At 42.7% G+C, this 21,895-nt stretch overlaps 1 protein-coding gene across 1 annotated transcript; it reads right to left on the bottom strand.

Annotated features, from left to right (window-relative positions):
- Positions 1-313: 313 nt before the first annotated feature.
- ncoa1 (nuclear receptor coactivator 1) lies at positions 314-21,645 on the bottom strand. The gene is made up of 20 exons (XM_022765153.1): positions 21,557-21,645; positions 17,805-17,971; positions 17,131-17,237; positions 16,807-16,984; positions 13,880-14,059; positions 12,450-12,542; positions 11,609-11,749; positions 10,279-10,426; positions 8,150-9,131; positions 7,609-7,836; positions 6,136-6,490; positions 5,448-5,630; positions 5,003-5,117; positions 4,673-4,841; positions 3,768-4,082; positions 3,297-3,398; positions 2,029-2,470; positions 1,186-1,354; positions 863-1,052; positions 314-493 (listed from the first exon to the last, which is right to left on the bottom strand). Exons 1-20 carry the CDS (start codon positions 21,643-21,645, stop codon positions 314-316), a joined length of 4,533 nt encoding a protein of 1,510 aa, XP_022620874.1.
- Between the last annotated feature and the right edge of the window lie 250 nt (positions 21,646-21,895).

The raw sequence follows: 21,895 nt of genomic DNA on the forward strand, positions 1-21,895 counted from the left end.
ATTAGACAGGCAGGTTTAAATACACTGCTGCTCCTTCTGACTTGAGTCTTTTCTTAAAGTACTGGGCGGTAAAACAACCAGCCCCGAACCCCCCCCACCCACCCACCCCCGCACAGAAGTGGTTAGGCTGTGTAACTCCACCGACAGCCAGACCTCTCTGAGCCTACTCTGTGGCCGTCCAAACATCCATCCTTCTATCCATCTATCCGAAAGGTGAGACAGAGACAGCAATGGGTCTGGTGCGCTGACCTCCGAGGAGGAGGCGTAGAAGTGAGAAGTAGAGGGAGTAGGAGAGCTGAAGGGGTGGGAGGTGTCACTCGGTCAGCAGCTGCTGGAGGAGGCTCTTCTGCTGGGCCTGGTTGTTCTGGGAGCCCTGCGGCCCGGGGCCTTTCTGGGAGGCCGCAGCGCCGATGGAGCCTTGGTTCAGGTAGGAGTCACTGCCAACCAGGTTCACTGTGCACTGGACGTCCGCAAACACCTGAACCTGCTGCACCTGCAGAAACATGAACAATGATACCAGGACCAAACAGCACTGAATTGACTAATACTGAATTTTCAGGGAGATACGGATATTAAGATAAGATCCTTTATTAGTCCCGCAGTGGGGACATTTTCAGTGTTACAGCACCGTTACATTGGTCATTATCTTTACCAGCAGAAATGAATTTTAGAGCAGGAAAGACCAAGACAAAAAAACTGACCAATGTTCTAAGTACTGTAAACCAGGGTCAAAAGCTATAATAGGTTGATTGGTCAAATGTGTGTTTATATTCTATGGACTAATAACATAGTCTCTGCACCACAGAGTCAGATGTGTAGGAAGGTAAACGGATGGACAGGAAACACCACACAAGCCACTAACCTGCTGGTCGCTGCAAACTGAACCAACGTTGCTGAGGTTACTGTTGCTCATAACAACCGGCTGGCCCATGGGAGCTAATGAGCCGACACCACCCGAGCCTCCGGCCATGGAGACGGTGATGCTCATGTTGTTGTAAACCCCCTGCTGGCCGAACGCCTGCCCTGCACTCTGTCCTGACTGACTGAACAGGCTGTGGCAGAGAGGAACGAGACCGCGCGTCACATGGAGTTCGGGTCATTAAATATATGGATTACACATACAACCATAACAGAACTCATACATAATTATTGCGTGAGCATTAACAACAGTGTACGTTTCCTGACCTGTTGCTGACCAGGCCCGTCTGTTGCCAGCTCTTCATGTCTGGTGACTGGTAGCCAGGAGGTGGGGCTTGCTGAAGCAGAGGACTCTGGGAGGTTGAGTTTTGAGGTGACAACAACGGGCTGGTCGGGCTCATCTCAGGAGGGAAGGATGGGTCTTGCTGGACTATAGCTTTGGAAAAGAAATGAAGTTTTTCATGTGTGAAAGTCGAGATAACTTTAAATTTTTTGATTGATCGTTAAAAATTTATTCAACTGGGAATTTGTTTTTATTTTTAAATTAGATTTTTCTACCTTTTAAAAAACGAATATCTTTTCTGTGCCATTCAGTCGCTGCTGTTATCTTTTGTGGCAAGTGATTATTGCTTTCCTTTCCTTCCTTTGCTTCCTTTACAAGAATTGTGTTTTCTTTCCCCTTGAATTCTCTTTCATGAAATACATTTTTTTGAGAGTGGCACTGACTGTTAAGCCCTTTCTCACAGATTCTGACAGGTTGCTACTAGTTGGGAATTGAACCTTGACACTTGCACCACCCACCACTACTTAAAATACTCAAAAAAACAGAACAACAGAGTTATTTCCTACTCAACTCAAGCACATAGAAATACTTCAAAAAGCTGTTTGAGTGTGTAAATTACACTCTCAGTGCTAAATACACCTGCAAGCTCCAGGTTTATGAGGGGCAGAGAAAGTCTGTACATGTGAAGAGGAGGTGATGCCAGCCACTGAGTCTTAACAACCAAAACTTTGTTGTGATTTGCCTATCTACAACAGAACAGCAAAAACAAAATGTATTTTATTCCAGACTTTGATCATCGAGTGAGGAGCACGTCTCCTTGGACTTACCAGACCCTCCAAACTGCTGAAACAGGCCCTGCTGCAACGATGAGTTCACGGTGCTGCTGAACTGGCCCTGCACGCCGCTCATCAGCGTCTGGTTATTCAGAGGAACTCTGGCGGACAGTTTGCTGTCCAGAGGGCCCCCGGACATGGGGCTGAAGTGACTCGGTGAGGTAGGGGGGTTTCCCGTGATTGGGTTGTACCCTGGTGGGAAGTTGAACTGCTGCTGTTGCTGCTGCTGCTGCTGCTGCTGCTGCTGTGGTTGAGGCGTTGTGGGGGGGCCTTTGGGGACCCTGGCAGTTCCAATGGGCCCGACAGCTCCGGTCGCAGTGCCTGCCATGTTCTGCCTCATCAGCATGACCTTCTGCTGGAAAAGCTGGCGCTGGCGGTGCTGGATGCTGTAGAGTTCCCGCTGACGCTGAGCCAGCATCTGGGCATTCAGTGGAGGCTGCTGGGAAAGATGGTGTGGAAAAAGGATAGCTCGGTCTGTATTCTCCATGTAAATACATGACACAGGACATTATCCATAAGGCAACTGAACTGTGAGTTTCAGAAAGCCACATTCAGACCTGTGAGGAAGACCTGAAGGAAGATCGATGTGAGACCAATTTATTAACTACAGTGAGGAAGAAATCACAAGCTAATAATATGGTTTAAAACAAATGTGGTAGTGTATCTTCAATTATTAAATTTAACTATAGTTCATTCAGTGTTATGTATTTATTTACTGGCACAAAGACATTTACAAAAAGTAAACTAAACAAAATGTCTCTTTATGGAATCTATAATATTAATTATTTACTTAATAATTTTAATCTGAGTTTTTAGTGTTTACTTCTGCTTAAAGCTGCAGTAGACGTGGGCAGCAGAACAAGCTGTAAATACAACATTGCTAACAAGTTCACCATATCAACATAAAAGGTCATATGTCAAACAGTTGCTTATATTCAGAAGCTACAGAGCAACTTCAGCGTTCATTTGAAGTCATGTGTCTGGCCACCTGGGAAATATACTGTATGTCCAATATTCACTCTCTTCCTGCTGAGTTTGGCCTCTACCAACTCCTGAGGGATATGTCTGGCTTTTTAGCTGCTAAATGATCCACTGTGTTCACCAGCTAGTTCCTAACCTAAAGCTTTTTGCGGGAAAAAATGCATAATATTTTAGCAAAGTGGTGGCATTTACGTAAACTCATTCATTTTTATTTTTCAGACCGTGTAGAAAAGCAGCACTGTGTGGTGAGGCCGGCTGTATTTGCCGCCACTGTTACTCACTTGTGAGGGTATTTGAGGCTGTTGAACCCCCTGACGAATACCCATGTTCACATGCTGGGCTCCTGCGGGAAACTGGTTTATGCCCGCCAGCCTGCTCTGGAGCTGAGACAAATTGACAGAGAGAAAATAATTCATCAGAGGCAGGACTGGTGTTCAAGGGAAGACAAAATCTAAGACAGAAGAATAAATTAGATTACTGAAATATACATATATATATCTATCTTTTATTGGAGGAATGAGGACAGATGAGATCAGCAAGGGAGATCAGTTGAATATTAGTGATGGGAGGGAGGAAGAGGGGGAGGGGAGGGAAGGGAAGAGTTCTTTAAAAATGATTTAGTAGGGTTCAGATGAACACAGAGAGCTACAAGTCAATATTCTGTGAAAAACAAATGCTGAGAAGATGAATGGTCGGTCAGGAGGAATCACAAAAATGTCTATAAACACAAGCCGCTGCCTCCGTGTCCTCACCTGCTGTGGGCCCTGGAGTCTCTGCTGCAGCTGCAGGCGCAGTTGGTTGGGTGGCAGCCTGAGCTGAGTTCCTATCCCCTGGGGTCGCGTCATGCCTGGCCTCAGGCCCATGCCCATCCCACCGGGGAAAGCGCCCCGAGGGGCTCCAAACCCCAGACCCTGGGGCCCCACCGTGGCCAGCTCTGGAGGAAACTGAGCTTGAGGAGCTGGTGTGAATTGGGAAGGGTAGGTGGGGACTTTAGGGTCCATGGAAACTGGGGTGGCAGTGGGTTGCTGGGTTTGGAAGTTTTGAGGCAAAGGGTCAAAGCAGCCACCCTGGGGAGAGAAAAACAAAAATAGGACAAAGAGATGTTAATGATATGTTTCTTTATTACAAATTAAAACAGATGATAGTCATGTCATTTGAAAACAAAAAAACTTTTGTTACATTCAGAGAAGTGAATTTCTGTTTTTCAAGGTCATGATTTCAAAAATATTCAGTAAAGTGTGTGTGATTCTCTGGCATTCTTTTCAAATCAAGAGTTTTGTCACCATATTTGTTCCAATGACTAAAATGAAGCACGAGAGCCAGGAGCAGCCCTTGATAACAGTCTATACATATACATTATGAACAGGCTGTATTGTGATGCTAAACTTAAGTAAGAACTACAGCAGTTGTGACAGTAGGGATTACCTGCAAAGTGAAAACAGAAAACACATCCTTACCAGTCCAGCTGTTTTATTTGTTTACTAAATCCAGTTTGGTGACACAAAAACACAGATCAGAGGCTGCCAACATTTCAACGGAGAAACTGTTGTTTATTTTAATTATAGCAACACTGCACAGTTAATGATGACTCACTGATGTTAAAATTAAACATGTAGACTCTTTACACCTAGTATAACAATCCTCAACACACTCTCACCTGTACCAGCTTATCGATACCCAAGGCCTTGTCCAGCTCTGCTAGCTCACTCTCATCAGTCCCACTGAGGAAGGAGACGAGCTGCTCTAAAAGAGCTTTCTCGTCGTTTCGGCCTTCAGGTGTGGTCGGAGGGCCGAGCACTTCGTCCAGCGTACAGGGCACGCACTGTCTGCTCACACAGAGAGACACAGCCTCTTAGAGAGAGAGCACAGCTGCACATAATCACCCACACTGCCACAGAAACTACACAGGAATGGGTTGAAAAAAAAAAAAGATTCTAGACTAGAAAATTACAGTTAAAAGAAGCTTAGACTGATTGTTCATATTTACTCTTGTGGTGATGCCAGGGGAGCCTGTAAGGGGGTTCCAAGACCATCAAAAGACAAGGATTCAGACAGGGGCAGAGGCTGGAACTGGGAGTCTCCCACGTCCATCTTGGTTAGGCCTGCAAGAGAATTTAACAGTTTTAAAGAAAATAACACACCTCAGTAGAAAAAAATGATGATGATACTGAACCTTAACTTAAAAATGGGAGGAATAAATAGCAATAAATTTAGCCACAAATTCGTGTACAGTATGTAGCGCCTTGCAGTATTTAAACAGTCAATAATGTAACATAGTACTACTACACAAGATTTAGTGTCAAGTTACTCTACAGACATTTTCAGCCTGGGTCCTTTAATGTTATTGTTTTATAACACAACATTCAAGGTGTCACGAGATTATTTCGAGTACATTTTCAACGATAAACTGCTGACTCTATTATGTGATGTACCAGTGCTTGAACTGAATGGGTTGATAACTTCTGCCTCTGGAAAGGGGCTGCTGTCTTTAGGGGTCTGGAAGGGGTCTCCCTGTCCCTGGGCTTGCGTCTGGCTTGGAGTGGGGGGACTGCAGAAATCGAATGACGACTGACTCTGGAGGCTACAACCAGAGGGCGGTCCGCCATCACTGAGCCCTGGGAAACAAACACACAAACAGGTAAATGACAATGATGCACAGACCTGTGGAATAAAATACTGAAACTCAAAAGGAAGTGAATAAATGATTCTGGTTCCATGTGTGGCCTGTTGACGCTGCAATGCCTCCCAACAGCCACTAGGGGGCATATAGACTAAAATGTGTAGGTAAATAAATGAGTGAATAAATAAAGACAGCCCTTTGGATTGTACTACTATCCTGGATAATACTACTACTACTACTACTCCTGATAATAATAATAAAAAAATACTAATGATAAATAAAAATAAATAAAATAAAAACAATTATTTAGAATTCATTAAAAAAATCAATTAAGATTCTGAGAAAGGCACTTAATATTTTGTTTATTTACATTAAATCTAATAACCAAAACTCAGTTGTTTCAATTAAAAACTGTCTCTGAACTGATGCACACTACTCATGTCAAAATATTTCCTTCTCTGCATGACCCCCCCCCCCCCTTCGTTTAAGCTGAACTGTACCTCTGTTAGGAGTGCCAGGAGGCTCTCTCTTCACATTTACATTGCGGGGAGTGTTGGCCTCACCGGGCTGGAGCTGGGTGGGTGACTGCAGTTTGAGCTGGGGGGAAGGGGAGTGGAGCTGGGGTGACGGCGACTGCAACTGTGGAAGAGACTGGGGCTGGGACAGGGGGGACTGGAGCTGAGGCACGGGGGACTGGAGCTGAGCTGGGGGCTGGGCCTGGGGTGCCGGAGATTGGAGTTGGGGGCCTGCTCCAGGGGTTGTTGAATCCTCACTGCCCTGTTTGGCCCCACTTGGGCCTCTCAGGCCAGGCAGCAGCTGGGTGAGGGGGTCCATGTCAACAGGGCCACCGGACATCTAATGGGGGGGAAACGCAGAGTGAAGCAAAAACAAATGAAAAGGCATAGAGATTAGGAAGATGGTTATAAAGAGAGGATTGACGAATGGAATGAATGGTGTAAGAGCAAGAAAGAGTAAAGAATGAAGGAATAATGGGTAAGGAGAAAAGAGGGGCACATGATCAGTGAAAGAGAGATGGAGAGAGACAAAAGGTCAAAGGCCAGTCAGCTTCAAAGGCTGCAGCTGGTAGCTGAGCCTACAGTGGAGACAAAGTCCAAGAAAATAAACATTCAGCTTGATTTATAACGACTGTCAGGAGACTGCCAATGCAGGAACAAAGCTCAGGAGAAAAATTTCAGTCTTTAATTGTGAAATATTCTTTTTGACACTATTCTTAAGTTTGGCAGCAACAGTAGTATGCAGGCGTGTTTGATAACCCCTCCTTCAGGGGTGGACACATGTTATGGGTACTGGGTCAGTACTGTTATGATTTGGGTTTCATGACGGTGTGACTGGACCAAGTTAGACGGGGTTTGGCACAGTTTAAGCCAAGTGACTCAGGCTGGTGGAAAGTGTGTCTGGTCTACTGGCCAATCATAGCTTGTAGTTTATTGGGTATAGTGACAACAAATAAACAAATATACTGAATATCAGCTCCACACTAATTTTTTAATCCTATTTGTGTGTTTATTTTCATGTTAAAACAGTAATATGTGGACATATATTTTTGATTTTTATCTTATAAGTTTTTCTGAAAATTAGCCTTTTATTAAACCCTGGCAAATGCAAGAGTATCCCCTGGGGTACAAGTACCAGAGTTGGGCATCACTGCTGCAGCGGACCCCCAGTGAGGTTTTTAAACTTCTCTTATCTTTTAACCTTTAAATGTGTTGTTTTGTTAGTTTAAAGCTGCAGTGGCTCATTACAACAGACATCACTTAACTGGATCCCTGCAAACCTGGGTAAGCTAAAAACAATCCTGCAATCAAGCATGAAGTGACAGACTTCAGCGAATGATAGAGGGACATATCTGCTATTGGTTGCAGCTGAAATCCTGCTGTTAAGGCCTACTCTTCAGAAGCACAGCTCCCAGGCTGGAAGTGACAATGTCCTCATAACATCACCAACAACTGTACCGTGGAGTCTCTGCTGTCCTTGCGGCTGTCCCGGCGGTTCTCTCCGACAGGACTTGATTTGGGGCTGATGCAAACCGAGCTGCTGGAAACTCCCGCAGGTTTGGCTGCACCTCCCGCTGCAACAGTGGACCCTAAGCACGGCACCCCCTCCCCGCTGGCTCTCTTCTCCACCTTTACCCTAACCGTCTGCAGGCTGAGGGCAGATGGAGGAGGCAGGTCCCCCAAGTCCTTCAAAAACAAATGATTGTTTCAGTTAATGTTTTTCAGGGCACCATAACTCCAGGAGTTAAATAATTTGGATTTTACAGGGCAGATATAAATGCTTATATTTTATTTTTTCAGGAATTAAATGATTATTCTTTTTCACACTGACAGTAATCAAGGGAAACAATCAAAACATGGGAATTTATTTTAGGGCCACTTAATACTACTTAGCTGTTTTTTTTAATCAATTTTTTCCACAACATTTAAAATAAAATAAAAGGAGTGTTATCTTACAAAATCACAATCTCATCAGAAAATTAACAAAGGTACAGGTAACCTTCTCGTCTGTATCCAGGAGAAAGCGGAGTAACTGGTGGTCCTGTGGCTCTCTGGAGCTGGACTTGGGAACTACTGTGCTGAGTGCTGGACTGGCGGGCGGCTCCTTCTTGATTTCTACTTCGTTTTTGTTAACTCCTTCCTCTATGGTGGTGGTGGCATCGTTGGGACTATTGTCCTGGAGCAGCCGGTGGAGGATCTTATGTCGTTCTGTTAGAGTACTGTGGGAGGCAGGGCACGGAGGGACGGGGAGGGGGTTAGGAGGATGAGGTGACGAGGTGCAGTTGATGCTGCTGTTGTTAGATTCAACTGCTGTCCCATTGCTTTCCAGGAGCTGATTGAGCCTGGGGGTACCCAGCTGTGAGGCAGAAGGGAGGGTGGCTTTAACAGAGTCCTCTCCCCCCCCTTCGCCTCCTTCTGGGGGTTTTGCCGACGGAGGCCGAGTAGAGGAGCCGGTGGGTGTACTGGCTTGTCTCTGAGGGACAGGAGAGGGCAGGGAGAAGGACCCTGTCGACCCACCGCTGGCACCACTACCACTATCACCACTAGACTGCTGCCGGTTGAGGCTGCCTCCACTGCTTAGTGCCCCGGCTGGGGAATGGAGGCCTGGTGTGGAGGGAGAGAAGGGGTTCCCTGGTACCCGAGGGCTTCCCCCTAACCCAGGGCTGGCCCGTGGCATCCTGGGTGACATAAAAGAGGTAGGGGTGGCTGTGAGTGGGCTGCTCAAAGGAGAGGGACTGTTGACCTGTTGGGGACACGTCCGACTGGGCGTCAGATAGCCTGTGGGTGTGGCCGGGTTATGTCCGTGGGAGGAGGCGTTGCTGTTGTTGGGGTGAAGGCCTGAGCTGGCGAGGCCTGAAACTTGGGTTGAGTTGCTGCCGGGGGGAAGGGTTGGGGAGCGGGAGGGAGTTTGGGCAAGGCTGCCGAGGGTCGGTGGAAGGCTGGGGTTAGTGTTTTCCTGAGAGCTAGCAGTGTTGTGTTCCCTAGGGGAAAGGAGGAAAAGAAAAGACAACTGTAACCTGAGGAGAACATGTCGCAACACAGGAACACACACTGTCAAACTCAAGAGGCGCAAATTTAATCCTGTGCACATTTACGGGTAAGTATTCTAATTTTGAGACTTATCGTGATTTTACATCTAACATGGAGATACTTGGTTATTCAATTTCCAGTATTCAATTCTAATAATCCAGGATTTTAGATCATATGTACCAGTGCTGGTATGTCTTTGACTCTTTGATTTCTGAGTGAGTTAACACGACAGTTTAGGTCGCTTTCTTAAATATCCCCCTCTAATCAAAAGAAAACTGCAGCAAAATGAACACGTCCTCTGTGTTCGCAGTGTCAGACTTTGACTTTTATTTCAGACAGAAAATCAATATTAAACAGGCTATCACTGTATTTTATGTCTGCCTTATTAACTACTACGCAACTTGAGTTTCCCAGAACCACGATGAACCCGGACACTCCGCTATAATCTGCAACACCATCCATGCGCACATATTAGACAACGACAACCAATGTTTGTTTACCAACTGTTACAGCTTCATATATATAAGTGCAATTAAGTCAATTAATCTATACCCAAAATGTCTGCCTTGGGCATCTTCAAGCCTAGTGATCACATCTTTTCATCATGCCCACGCTCACAATTTCAAAATGTGTAAAAATTGTGACTAATTTGCACATAATTGGGCAGCAGTGTCATGAAGCTAAATTAAGCTCTTACACTTACTGCTACGCCAAGATGACACTTTCACGTGTCACAGTAGGAAAAGCGCAGATAAATTAAATCATAGAATTAATGTTGGCTGCATTCCATTTAGCGGCTTCAGTTTCATGGTCCTGGTATTGTGCGTGCTGGCTCCCTGTCACAATGTCATGGCTTACTGGGATGCTTGAGTAGAACGGAGCCATTGTTAACGCTTTTTCTACCATGACAAGTCAGAGTGTGTGCTGTGAAAAAGGCCTAATTTGTTTGCTTTGCAGTTGTGGTTGACACACTGCTATAAAACTATTCTTGAATTAGATCCAAAAAAGGATCTCAATGCACCAGTGGTGTGCATTTAACCTTGTATATTTGTGTGTGTGTGTGTGTGTGTGTGTGTGTGTGTGTCTCCATCACAGTACCTGTCAATAGTGTGAATGCCCATGATGAAGGGCTGTACGTCAGGGTTGGGGGGGCAGCAGAACTTGCAGCGGGTCTGAGCGCTGAGCGGGGTGCCATCACTTAATGTGAAATGGTAAAGCGGGCTGATGGCGCTGCCGTGGGTCATCACTGTTGGAAAAACACACACACACACATACACACACAGACACACACACACCCAAACACAGTGTTTAGACTTTGGTCTCATGTCCTGTTTTCATTCCCCAGATGTGTCCAGGCTTCAAGAGCTCGGACTCCCCCCTAAGGCCTAAGTGATACCTTTACATCATAGCTAATAATTTAATTATCCTTTTCATTTAACGCTTGATTTAAGTACGTTAGCGATGTCTCCCATTCACTTTGTGATACAGCATGAAGAGGAAACATTTGCAATGGAATGAGAAAGACATTTCTGTGTCATTTGCTCCACCTCGGCTTGATCCTATCATCCTTGTGATTTATTGGCTCCATATCTGACAAAATGTGAACATATCATGAAATATTTTTTTTTGAACTACAATTGTCTTATCAGGCTTTGCAGAGACTTTTAACCAGAGGATTTTGTTTCTGAGTGGGCGTCCATCCTTGTCATGTTTATGTGAAATAGTTCGGCTGCAAGCTTTTAAACTTTTAGAACCGACCTAGATCACTCTCAAGACGTAGTGGACAGAGTGATAATACTGCCTTGGTGTTAGAAGTTTGAATATGACCAAATCAATCTATCATAGCAAAGCACAACAGTTTTACTTTTTCAGGCAAAATCCCTATAAAAATCTATAAAATAAAATGTCTCCAACTTCTCAAATTCAAGGATTTGCTGCTTTTCCTTCTCTTGCTACTCGTAATTGAAATATCTTTGCTTTTTAGACGGTTGGCCAAAAAAGCAATTTCAAGATATCAGTATGGGCTCCAGGAAATTATAACAGGCATTCTTTTCTTTTACTATTTTCTAATGTTTTATAGACTGAATAATTTATAGAATAGTTTAAAAACAAACAGCAGTTGAATCAAGTACAAAAGTATTGTATTTTGTATAATTGTATTGACTGTCTATTCTAATCCTTTCTCTTCTGCTTTCCTTTACAATCTATTCAGTGCATTGTGCTATATAAATCTGAATATGCACTATCTCATCTTGCACAAAAACATGTGCTGCAAGTATGAAAAGTTATTGAAATTTAGCATTCAATTCAATCTATTATAATGGCAGTGAGGTAGTGCTGAAACTCTGGTAACCATGGCTAAAGCTGGCAGAGAGTGTGCCAATGATTTCTGGGAGCGAAGCTCCAACAATCAATTGTGGCTACTCACCCTCATGCAGCAGCTTCTTGGCGTGGGAGGGCTCTTTACCCTGCGGCTGAAAGAAAGCGTAGATGCACTTCCTGACCAGGTCCTCCCAGCCATGCCGGCCTGTTGCTCGCAAAGCACTCGTTTCTATGGAGATGATCTTCCCTGGAAGTAAGCACCCCCCACACACACACACACACACACACGCACACAGACACACACAAAAAAGATCAGTACGCACCGATTTCAACATCTGCACTGACCTCTACACATCCAGTGCTCACAGGTCTCACAGGTCTGTGACCCTGAAATGCTGTTTTTTTTTTTTTTTTCCCTCTGAACTTTTTTTTTAGTCTGGTTTTCAGCCCAACTGAGACATACTAAAATAAAATAAAAATTACTGTTTATTCTGCCACCTTCCTCTAATGTGACCCTTGACCCCTTGTCAACAACACCACATATATCATCATTCATTGTACACATACATGGAATGTTTGTTTGTTGCTCTTTGTGTACTTACACACAACAACAATTTCCAGAAGACAGACAGAAAGACATGCAGCTAAAAACTAGCAGCAAAACTGACCTATGATAGGCAAACATAAACATGTGAAATCAGGTGAAAAAAATATATAACAAGCAACAGTAACAAACAATGTCTTTATACAAATGCTTCTGTAAATTGTACAGAATACAGCAGTGCAAGGCTGCAGAGTGCAAATACAGCTGGAATAAATTCTAAATGGGTAACGTAATGATTTACTTTATACACATTAATTAGGTTGTGATGTGCAGTATACATATTTATAGTCCTCACTATCATATCATATCATACCCTGTGTGTGTGTGTGTGTGTGTGTGTTACCTGTGGGGTCCTGCTTTGTGATGAAAGACTCACTGCTGACAGGCTGGGTGCGAGGTATCCGACAGGCAATACAGATCAGGCAGCTCTGCAGGTCTGAAGAAAGAAAGAAAGGACACAAGCGGTGAGGTTTGTGTTTGTGTGTGTGTGTGTGTGTGTGTGTGTGTGTGTGTGGTACTGTCAGCCAATGGAAATAAGCCAAAGGGGCAAACAAAGAAAACACAGATATGGTACTTGTGTCAGCCGATGTCATAACTTTCAAACATGAGGATGCACAGTGATGAAACTAGACAAGTGAATTCTGCTTGTCAACTCATGATCAAGTTGAACTTCGTCATTGAATTTACATAAAATACCGGATTTATATTTTTCTAAAATCCTCTCAGATACATACAGAACAGCAGAAGATACATGACAACCTGTCAAAACTCAAAAGTCTGACCATCATTTTGGTTTCTCTGTATAAACGAGCCAATCAAAACCTGGAGATGTGTTGAGTGAGCCGTCAATCACATCTGCGATGCAAACAACAGACGCAAGGACTTAAAATCAACATTAAAAATAGAAAGAAGTAGGTGACAGTCAGCTCACTTCTATAAAACTGTGAATACAACTCTACAACGCTCAAGGCCAGCTCTTGTAAAAATGACTGGAGCTCAACAGCACAGTAAATCTGCAATGCAGGAACTACATCACACGATTTTATCAAGGCCATTGCACATTGCACCAGTGGCTCCCAAATATGACATGTCCTCCCAAGAATCTGCTCAATGTCCAAACTGGTTAGATAGTGAGGAATGTGATGGTGAGACCTTGTTTTAAAACCTTCTAAAAACTATGGAAGATTAAAAACTACTGATTACATTTTTTTTTAGAGAGGAAAACCAATTATTTTCTTAAATAAGATACATTTCTGACATATCCCACATTTACTATCTACAGGATAAATAGATACAAATGTCGTAAGAGTACCTGAAAGAAAGATTAAACCTTTATTCTGAAATAATAGTGCCAGGGGTCAGGAGGATCCATGTACACTTTTCACAACGCACTGCTGGCAACTAAAATATCTCAGTAGCAGAGTCACACCCGGGTCTGCACGATTCCACGATCTTCTGTGACAGGCTCTAATCTTGGAGATCAACTCGAGCCACATCAGTTTGAATGACTGAGCCAACATGTGAAAAGACAAAAGAGCTGCACCAGTTTTAAATTAACCTCATGTGCGATGTTCAAAACAACAGCAAAACAAGAGCTAAAGGCAAAATATGAAATAAAATAAAGGGAAAAATACAGACAGACATATTATAATTATATTATAATCAGCTTTCCTTGCTGCCATCCTGAGTATATATTTAAACTGGTTTTAAAAAAAAAAAAAAACATCTATTGACTCTGTGTAGGAAAAGCCTGCAGACTGTGTTTGCATATACCATCTCCCTCCTCCTGCAAGGCCCGCGGCTGGGAAACGGTGAAACACTGCATGATCTCGTACTGCTGCCGAGCCTCCAGATTTTCTGAATCCGCCTCGTCCGGCGGCCTCTTCAGCATGCGACAGTTAAAGGTGTGGCTGTTCCTTCGGCCAGGTTCCTGTGGCCATGGCACACCGTTTACTGGACCAACAGACAGAAAAAAAAGAAAAAAAAGAAAACATATATAAGATATATTGATGTGGAAAATCTACAAGAAACTGCCATAAGTTCCAAACCTGTTGCAAATTAAAATCAGGGGCTCCACCAGTCTAGTGGGCTGTAATGATCATCTGATTTGCATAACATCCTGCTGAATATGATCTGATCTGATGCTGGGCTGTTTTGATGCGTATTGCTCGTGTCTGAAAGTTAAAGTTTTCTGCTGCTAAGTGTGGTAAGTTTGTCAGAGAGAAGAAGACGATTGTGGAACTGCAAGAGCACATTCATCCTGAAAGAAGGAAGCTGTGTGAGAGGAAATATTAGTTCAATCACTTCATGTTCTTAAGCTTAATAAAAAGATTGGTTAGATTTATTGTAAAGAATGTTTAACTTAACAAAAAAAAAAAAAACATACTGGTTTACTTAGAAAGGTTCTCAGTTTTTCCAGATCTGTCTCAAAACAGTTGCCAGCTGCCCATATTGCCATTGAACTAGTTTTGCTTGCTGTCATCATTCCTTCTGTTCATACTGACTATAAAGAGATCCTCTCTTGTAGTGATTTCAATACAGGTGATTGGGGACACAATCAGTTTTTGTTTTGTGCAAAAATACATTTCAGACTTTAGCAGAGTTAGCCAAATCAAGTTTGTGCATCTTCCAAAGTTGAAATTCCCTTTGTGTGTTTCCTGAGACAGTGTTTCCTTGTTGAGCTGCAGTGCAGGGACAGCAACAAAAAGGGGGGAATTTCATCCCTAAAGCCTTTAACTTAGGAAGATATCCACTTGATTTGAACAATTCAGACTGCTGAGGCCTCATTGATTGAAGAGAATAGTTTCCACTGGTGCTGAAAACCTGTGTAGGCCTCACACAGAAAATCGCTAAGCAGTTGTATCCATATAATCTTATCAATCCCATCCTTAGTTTCATTTTTATGCCTCTGCGCCGCTCACAGCCAGAGCTGGATTGTTTTCAGGTTGTCTGTCCGTCCAGACGTACATCTGTCCATCCCACTCTCGTGGACACTATATCTCAGTAACGCCTTGACGGAACTTCTTAAAACATTGACTGGGACTCAAGGATGAACTGATTCGATTTTGGGGGCCAAAGGTCAACGTCACGGTTTTGGTTTTGTGAACGCGATATCTCTGTAACTCCTTGACCCTTCAAATTTGGTAAAAATATTCATCTGGACTCAAGGACAAAGTGATTAGAATTTGTTGGCTAAAGGTCAAAGTTCAAAGGTCACAGTCATGGTAACCTCACAAAACATGATTTCGGCCTTGTGAACGCAATATCTCCATAACGCCTTGAGGGAATTTCTTTTAATTTGCTACAAATGTTCACTTAGGCTCAAGGATAAATTGATTAGAATTTGGTTGTCAAAGGTCAAAGGTGAAGGTCATCAGACCTCTCAAAATACTTTTTGCCATTAGCCACTTAGCCAGTACTCAAAACTTAACACAGCAATTATAACTCTAGATAAACAGGGATATAACCTGAATTGAGTCTGAGTGGTGGAGGCAGACAACCGCGAGACTGTAACTCTAAAAACACTGCTATTGCTTTTACACCTGCTTTTTACAGACGTTACATTTCAGTCACAGTTTTCTCCACTGACCACTGCATTACAAGAGAGCAGTGATAAATCAGAGGCAGCATCTGTTTGTATGAATTTCCATTCCCTCTCACCATATTTTGCGCCCCTAAACTGTAACACCTAAAACACAAAGTATTTCATGAGCTCAAATGAGCAATTTTCCTCCGTTTCACCTGTGCACAACCTCAATGTGTTTTGCTTTTTTCAGTACATAAGAGTAACATATTTGCAAATCCTTACTAAGCAGCTTAAAAAAATATTACAACAAGATGCACTGAAGGACCCTCCTGTGAGAATAATATGTGCGTGGACAAGTTCACTGATAATGGCAAAAAATCCATTTGTTATCAAGTTTCTCTGCGAGAGTATATTTTGGAGAATGCAGAGCCGTAGTGGCTCCGAATTAAAAAGGATTAAAAAGATCAACAGAAAATACAACAGTTCAACCTTGTCGCCTACTGAACCCTGTTATCTTTCGTCCTTACACGACCCCCCACTCCTCCTCCGTTTTCATTATAATCTCCTCTCAAGGTTGCAGCTAAAAATTAAAATAACATTATCACAGTGAAGAAAGTCATTGTTTCATTGTTTCACTCCTCCCTCACACTTAAAACTCACCCACACACACCCACACACACACACACACACGCACACACACACACCCACACGCGCACACATGCACACATGCACACACGCTAGCATGCACCCGCGCCGCCTCTCTGCTCTTACTCCACTCTTTCTCTCCTCTCCTAGCACATTTGCCAGCACTGTGTGGACCACTTACAACTGTGTTAATTCAAAATTTCCGTATTTCATCCTCCCACCTTTCTTCATAGCTCCTCAAACTTGCCTCAGCTTCAAACTTGCCTCGAGTTAATTATCTGTATTAAGGACTGTTTACTGATTTTGCTGCCAAAGCCCTTCTCCCGAGTTTTATTGCCTCCTTAATAGGTTTCATTGGCATGGAAACCGTCCAGTTTGAGGACGCTGAAAATATAATTACCAAATATCTTTAAAAAAAAATAATAGCCATTGGCATCTTATGCTAGGATATGTAGTATTACACAGCAGATTGCACACACTCCTCCTCCTCCTCCTCCTCAGTTAAAACCCACGGTCCTTGCTCACTCACCGAGGCTTTTGGGCAGCAGATTGCGTACAAATTCATTGTGGTCTCCCACGTGGAGGATGCTGTAGACACTTGAGGTCATCAGCTCCTCCTGGGTGTATCCGAGGTAACTCGTCACGTTCTCAGAGACAAAGACGATGCGGCCCTCCCGGTTGACGACAAAGAAAAACCCATCGAGGGCCTGGGCGAGCAGGAAAAGGAGCAAGAACAGAGGGAAGAGGAGGAGCAGAAGAAAATCAGATTATGTGTGTTGAGCTGGAGTAAAACACTCAGCAGTGGTGGTGGTGGTGGTGGTGGGGGAAGATATGCTGTGTGTGTATTGTTCACCTCTAGCAGCATGGGCCCCAGTGCCTCTTTCTCCACCAGCCCCTGGCTACTGGAGGAGATGTCGCTCTTCTGCACCTCGTCATCTGGAGACAGAAGAGCTGCTTTCTCTGTCAGGAGGAAACAAACACACGTCAGCAATGTGGATACATATACAAAAGAAGTAGCCATAGTCTCTATGTACACCTTTAAATCATCTGAAAGTTTGAGACTTAAACCCCAAAGCCATCAACATATACACTCCAAACAAGGTGTATATTTTCTGAATGTTTTTCCATATATACTGTATATGTACTGAGAATACATTAAAATGTAAATGAATGCTTAAAGTCTGTGGATAAAACCTGATTATGAGATATGATCAGCATAAAGAAATCACATTCTGATAAATATTTGACAGTGGTGGCAGAGGTGATGTAAGTGGGTAGATACACAGTTCATTTTCATTTATTTGAATTTTATTAGTTTGAGAAAAAAAAAAAAAGATTCTTTCAGTGTAATAAAAACCTATAATTAATTTTGTTCAAATTATTCATTAAAAACCCGAGTGTGCAAACTTCTTCACAGCACAGATCATGGTTTAACTTCTCACGGTTAACCATATGCTGTGTGTGTCTGCGTCTGTGTGTGTGTGTGTGTGTGTGTGTGTGTGTGTGTGTCTGTGTGTGTTCCTTCACCCTGCTCACGCCGTTTGATCTGCTGGATTTGGTCCACGGTGCTCTTGAGGATGTGGCACTTGTCAGGCTTGACACTGAGACTGGCGATGTCGCCCATGTTGGACGACAGCAGCTCAGCCAGCTCCTCGATGTAGCGGCACTCCAGCTCCCGTCTCCGCTTCTCCAGGCTGCAGCAACAGACACACACGTGGATGTAACATGAGTTTCAAACACGAGATCACTCGCATTTGGTCCTTTTTTCAAACATACACAATTGAGGTGACTTGTAATTCAAAATGTTAGGGCTGCAACCAACCAGTAATTTATTCATTATCAATCTCCTTTTTGCCGTTTGGGCTATAAAACAACAGAAAACAATGAAAAAAAAAAAACTCATTATATTTTTCCAGAATCCAAGGTAATTCAATACAAATAATTCAAATTGTGTGTTTTTTTTCTTTAGTTCAGTTCAGAAGTTCAGTTATTCAATTTAATAGAATGCAAAACAGAGGAAAGCTACAAATCGTCACATTTGAAAAGCTGAAATAGTCAAATATTTGGCATTTTTGCTTTGCGATTGACTTAAATTACGTGATTATTAAAATAATTGCAGATTCATTTTCTGTCAATTTTTTCTTTCAGCTGTTTTAACCTCAAAACTACTTGAAATAACGTTTGATTAAGGAGAAGGCGGAATCAATAAGAGTAGGAACACCATGAAATTAAAAGTGCAATGCAAATGAATAAAGCAAAAAAAAAAAAAAGATAACTTTTATAAATCAGTTATTCAAATGTATTTGTTGACAAAAATCATCATTTGATATATAAGAACATATATGTTTGATGAAATGTTTTCAAATATTCTGTTTGGGGATTTCTTTAGATCACACACTCACATTCTGAATAAGCCAACACTGAAAACTGTAGTTGTCAATGTGGGCAAAATACAGCGCGTCCGCTCAATAATCAACTTGTCAAACTGTCGGCTGTGAGTGACAGGAACAGAAGGGAAGAAAACCGAGGAAAATGGGAAGCTGCTGAGAGACCAGGAGGATGTGCTCAGACAAGAATAACCTTAATAATTCACGTTGTACAGGAGATCCTGCTGAGAGGAAGAAGGGGGGGTAGGAGGGGGCACACGAGGGGGAAATTGCCAAGAGCTAGATGGGTGAGATAGAAAGAGATGGAGAAAAAAGGTGGTGAAGAAAGAGTAGGACTGACTCTAAGTGGTTTGTTGTTCTCTTGAATCATTAGTCAATCAATAAATCAAGTAAGTTTTACTGGATCCGGCTTCAAATACTGAATATTTTCTTGTTTTCTTATTCTTCTGTGAAAGTAAATTGAATATCTTTGTGTGTTGGACCGTTGGTCACACAGCTCGAATGAACCAGGCGAACCAGAGATTAGAGAGTTTAAAAAAACTATTAATGAAACGTCAGAAAAATAGTCATTTTTAGCATAAACATAAGAATAACAAACATTTTTTGAGTGAGACAAGACTTGCAGGTTCAAAAAGGGAACAACCGAAAATTGTTTTTCTCAAACAACAGGTGGTTTGAATTATTATTTTCTTGCTGTGAAATGTAAAAGTAACATCACAACATACAGTTTTAGTGCAGTGGTTTTTCACCCAGCAGCACTGACTGCCTGTTATTTGCTTTCATAATATGTAAGTGTAAAAGTTATCATATATTTGTAAGTTCAACACTGGTACAAAATAAATGAAATCAGTCTTAAACTCAAGCCTCCTCAGAGTCTTTGCACAGTCTTGTGTTTACCCTTATTCTCCAGTTGCAATAATATACTTCCAGACCGACGAGTTACAGCAAGGTATGTGGTAAACATGAAAAAAGAAGTGTGTGTGTGTGTGTGTGTGTGTGCATGTGTGTGTGTGAGATGACAACAGCAAAAGTAGGTCAGTGCATTGGCCAGCCAGAACACACAGGCGTGGTGACCGAGGAAGGGAGGGAGGGAGGGGTGAGGAGGGGGAGGACGCTGCTGTGTGAATGCGCAGGTCAGTGCCTGTGTGTAGTTGCTGTAGAAATACTAGCTGGGCTATTACATCAGCTTACATCAGCTATTGGGCCTTATATACTCTCTCTCTCTCTCTCGCACACACACACACACACACACACACACTACACTGAGCACATTCAAGCTTTAACCACTACATGTCCCAGCTTAAACCTTACCCTAACCTGCAGCTGTATCTAACCTTAACCATGTCTCATCATGTGACAGAAATCAGCTTCTCCTTCTCATTCATTCGTCCTACAGATATAAAAGGCTACACACACACACACACACACACACACACACACACACACACACACACAGCAGCTCTCAAGAGTTTTCACTGTGTTCAAAGTACAAGTGACTGATGCCTCCGTGAGCCTCAGGTCCCCAACAACACAGTGTTGTCACTCATAAAGCTGCTCGTCTCGTGCTCTGTAGAAGGGTTAAGTGGCCATTGATGAGGCCAAATGATGGTTAGGGGAAACTGAATCTGAATCAGAACACTTTATTGATCCAGAGGGGGAAGTTAGGTTGAGTTACAGTTGCTCCTCAGGAAAGAATAGAGATTATGAAGAAGGTTATAAAGATTAAAATTAAGATAAATGTATACACAAAAATATAAAAATATGTCTTTATATTATAATATAAATGTCACCAGTCTTTTTCTTTCTCTGTTGATGCCTTTAATGTCAGAGAGTGAGAGACAGAGAGAGAGAGAGAGAGAGAGAGAGAGAGAGAGAGAGAGAGAGAGAGAGACAGAGACAGAGACAGAGAGAGAGAGAGAAACTAAACTAAACAGAGAAAGTGAGTTACAGATTCGATAGGAAGTTCACTGGCTGCAGATCTTAACAAATCTGGGCATTTCACCAACTTGGAACCGGATCCAAAATGGAACCAACTATCAGAACTCATCCCCAGTGAGGCGTACCCACTACCACTTGACCAGTGCAGCAATCAACCGAGGGAAATATTCTATTGTTTACATCATTTGACAGCAAGGTGATTTCAATTACAGTGTTGGTTCAATGATCGGTCAGCGCTCATCCTTCAAGGCCGACACGCTGTATTATCTGCTTCATAAAGAAGAGACGTTTTAATATACAGGATTCATTCTCAGATTTAAAAAGTTGCTCCCCAGGTTGAGATTTAAATGATCTACACATATTATGCATTTATTTTTTATTTTTTTTTCTTTATGTTAAAAGGAACAGTGAAATATGTTTTTTTTTTAAGCATCAAGGCAAAAATGGACCATAATTTATGAAAAGCAGGATTTAACAACTGAACAGTTACTTCGTCAGATGTTTATATTCCTGGCACTATAAACCCACTTTCACACAAATGCTACATGTCCCACTATTGACAGCTTTTGAGACAATAGGCACCTGGGCACAGACATGCGTAGGGGCCCCCACCCTCCCACATAAGAGCAAGAGCCACAGCTTCAAAGAGACCTTTACTTTTACTTTGTGGTCGTTTTGTGTCTTTTTGTGATGATTTTCTGTCTCTTTGTTGTCATTTTGTTTCTTTTTGTGGTTGTTTTTAATCTCTTTGTAGCAATTTGACAGACTTCCCAACAAGAAATGTTAACAGTGACTTCAAACTGAGGCTCTGACCCAAGGGTCTCCTGACCCCTTAGGCCCCTGGACCTGTGGCCAGAGGGTGCCGTCAGTAATATGTCCATTAATATCAATCTATGTTCCTCTTTTTGCTTTGTGTCACTGACCAAACAAAAAAAACTGTGGCTGGGTCTTTACCTTTGCCCCGATGTGTCGCATGGTGAGCCCTTCCTCTTGCGTGACTCCGGCGTGGCAGGGTCCAGGGGGCTTTCCCCTACTGCACTCATTTTCAGCTTCAACTGACCTATGGAGGAGGTTCACATGGTAAAGAGAAACGTCAGTAACAAAATAAGTGCAATCATTATGGTAAACGCCAACGCTCAACTATTCATTCTTTTTTTTTTTTAATGAGCCAGAATGAGTAGTTCTTAGTACTTGGAAGTTTTTTCGAAACCCTAAAACACACTTGTGGCTGTTGGACGTGTCATCCACCACCAAGATGTTGACAATAAGAGCCTGGATCTTCTTTTGTTCAGG

This window comes from Seriola dumerili, unplaced genomic scaffold (genome assembly GCF_002260705.1).
Source record: "Seriola dumerili isolate Sdu_G_001 unplaced genomic scaffold, Sdu_1.0 BDQW01000025.1, whole genome shotgun sequence".
NCBI lineage: Eukaryota > Metazoa > Chordata > Actinopteri > Carangiformes > Carangidae > Seriola > Seriola dumerili.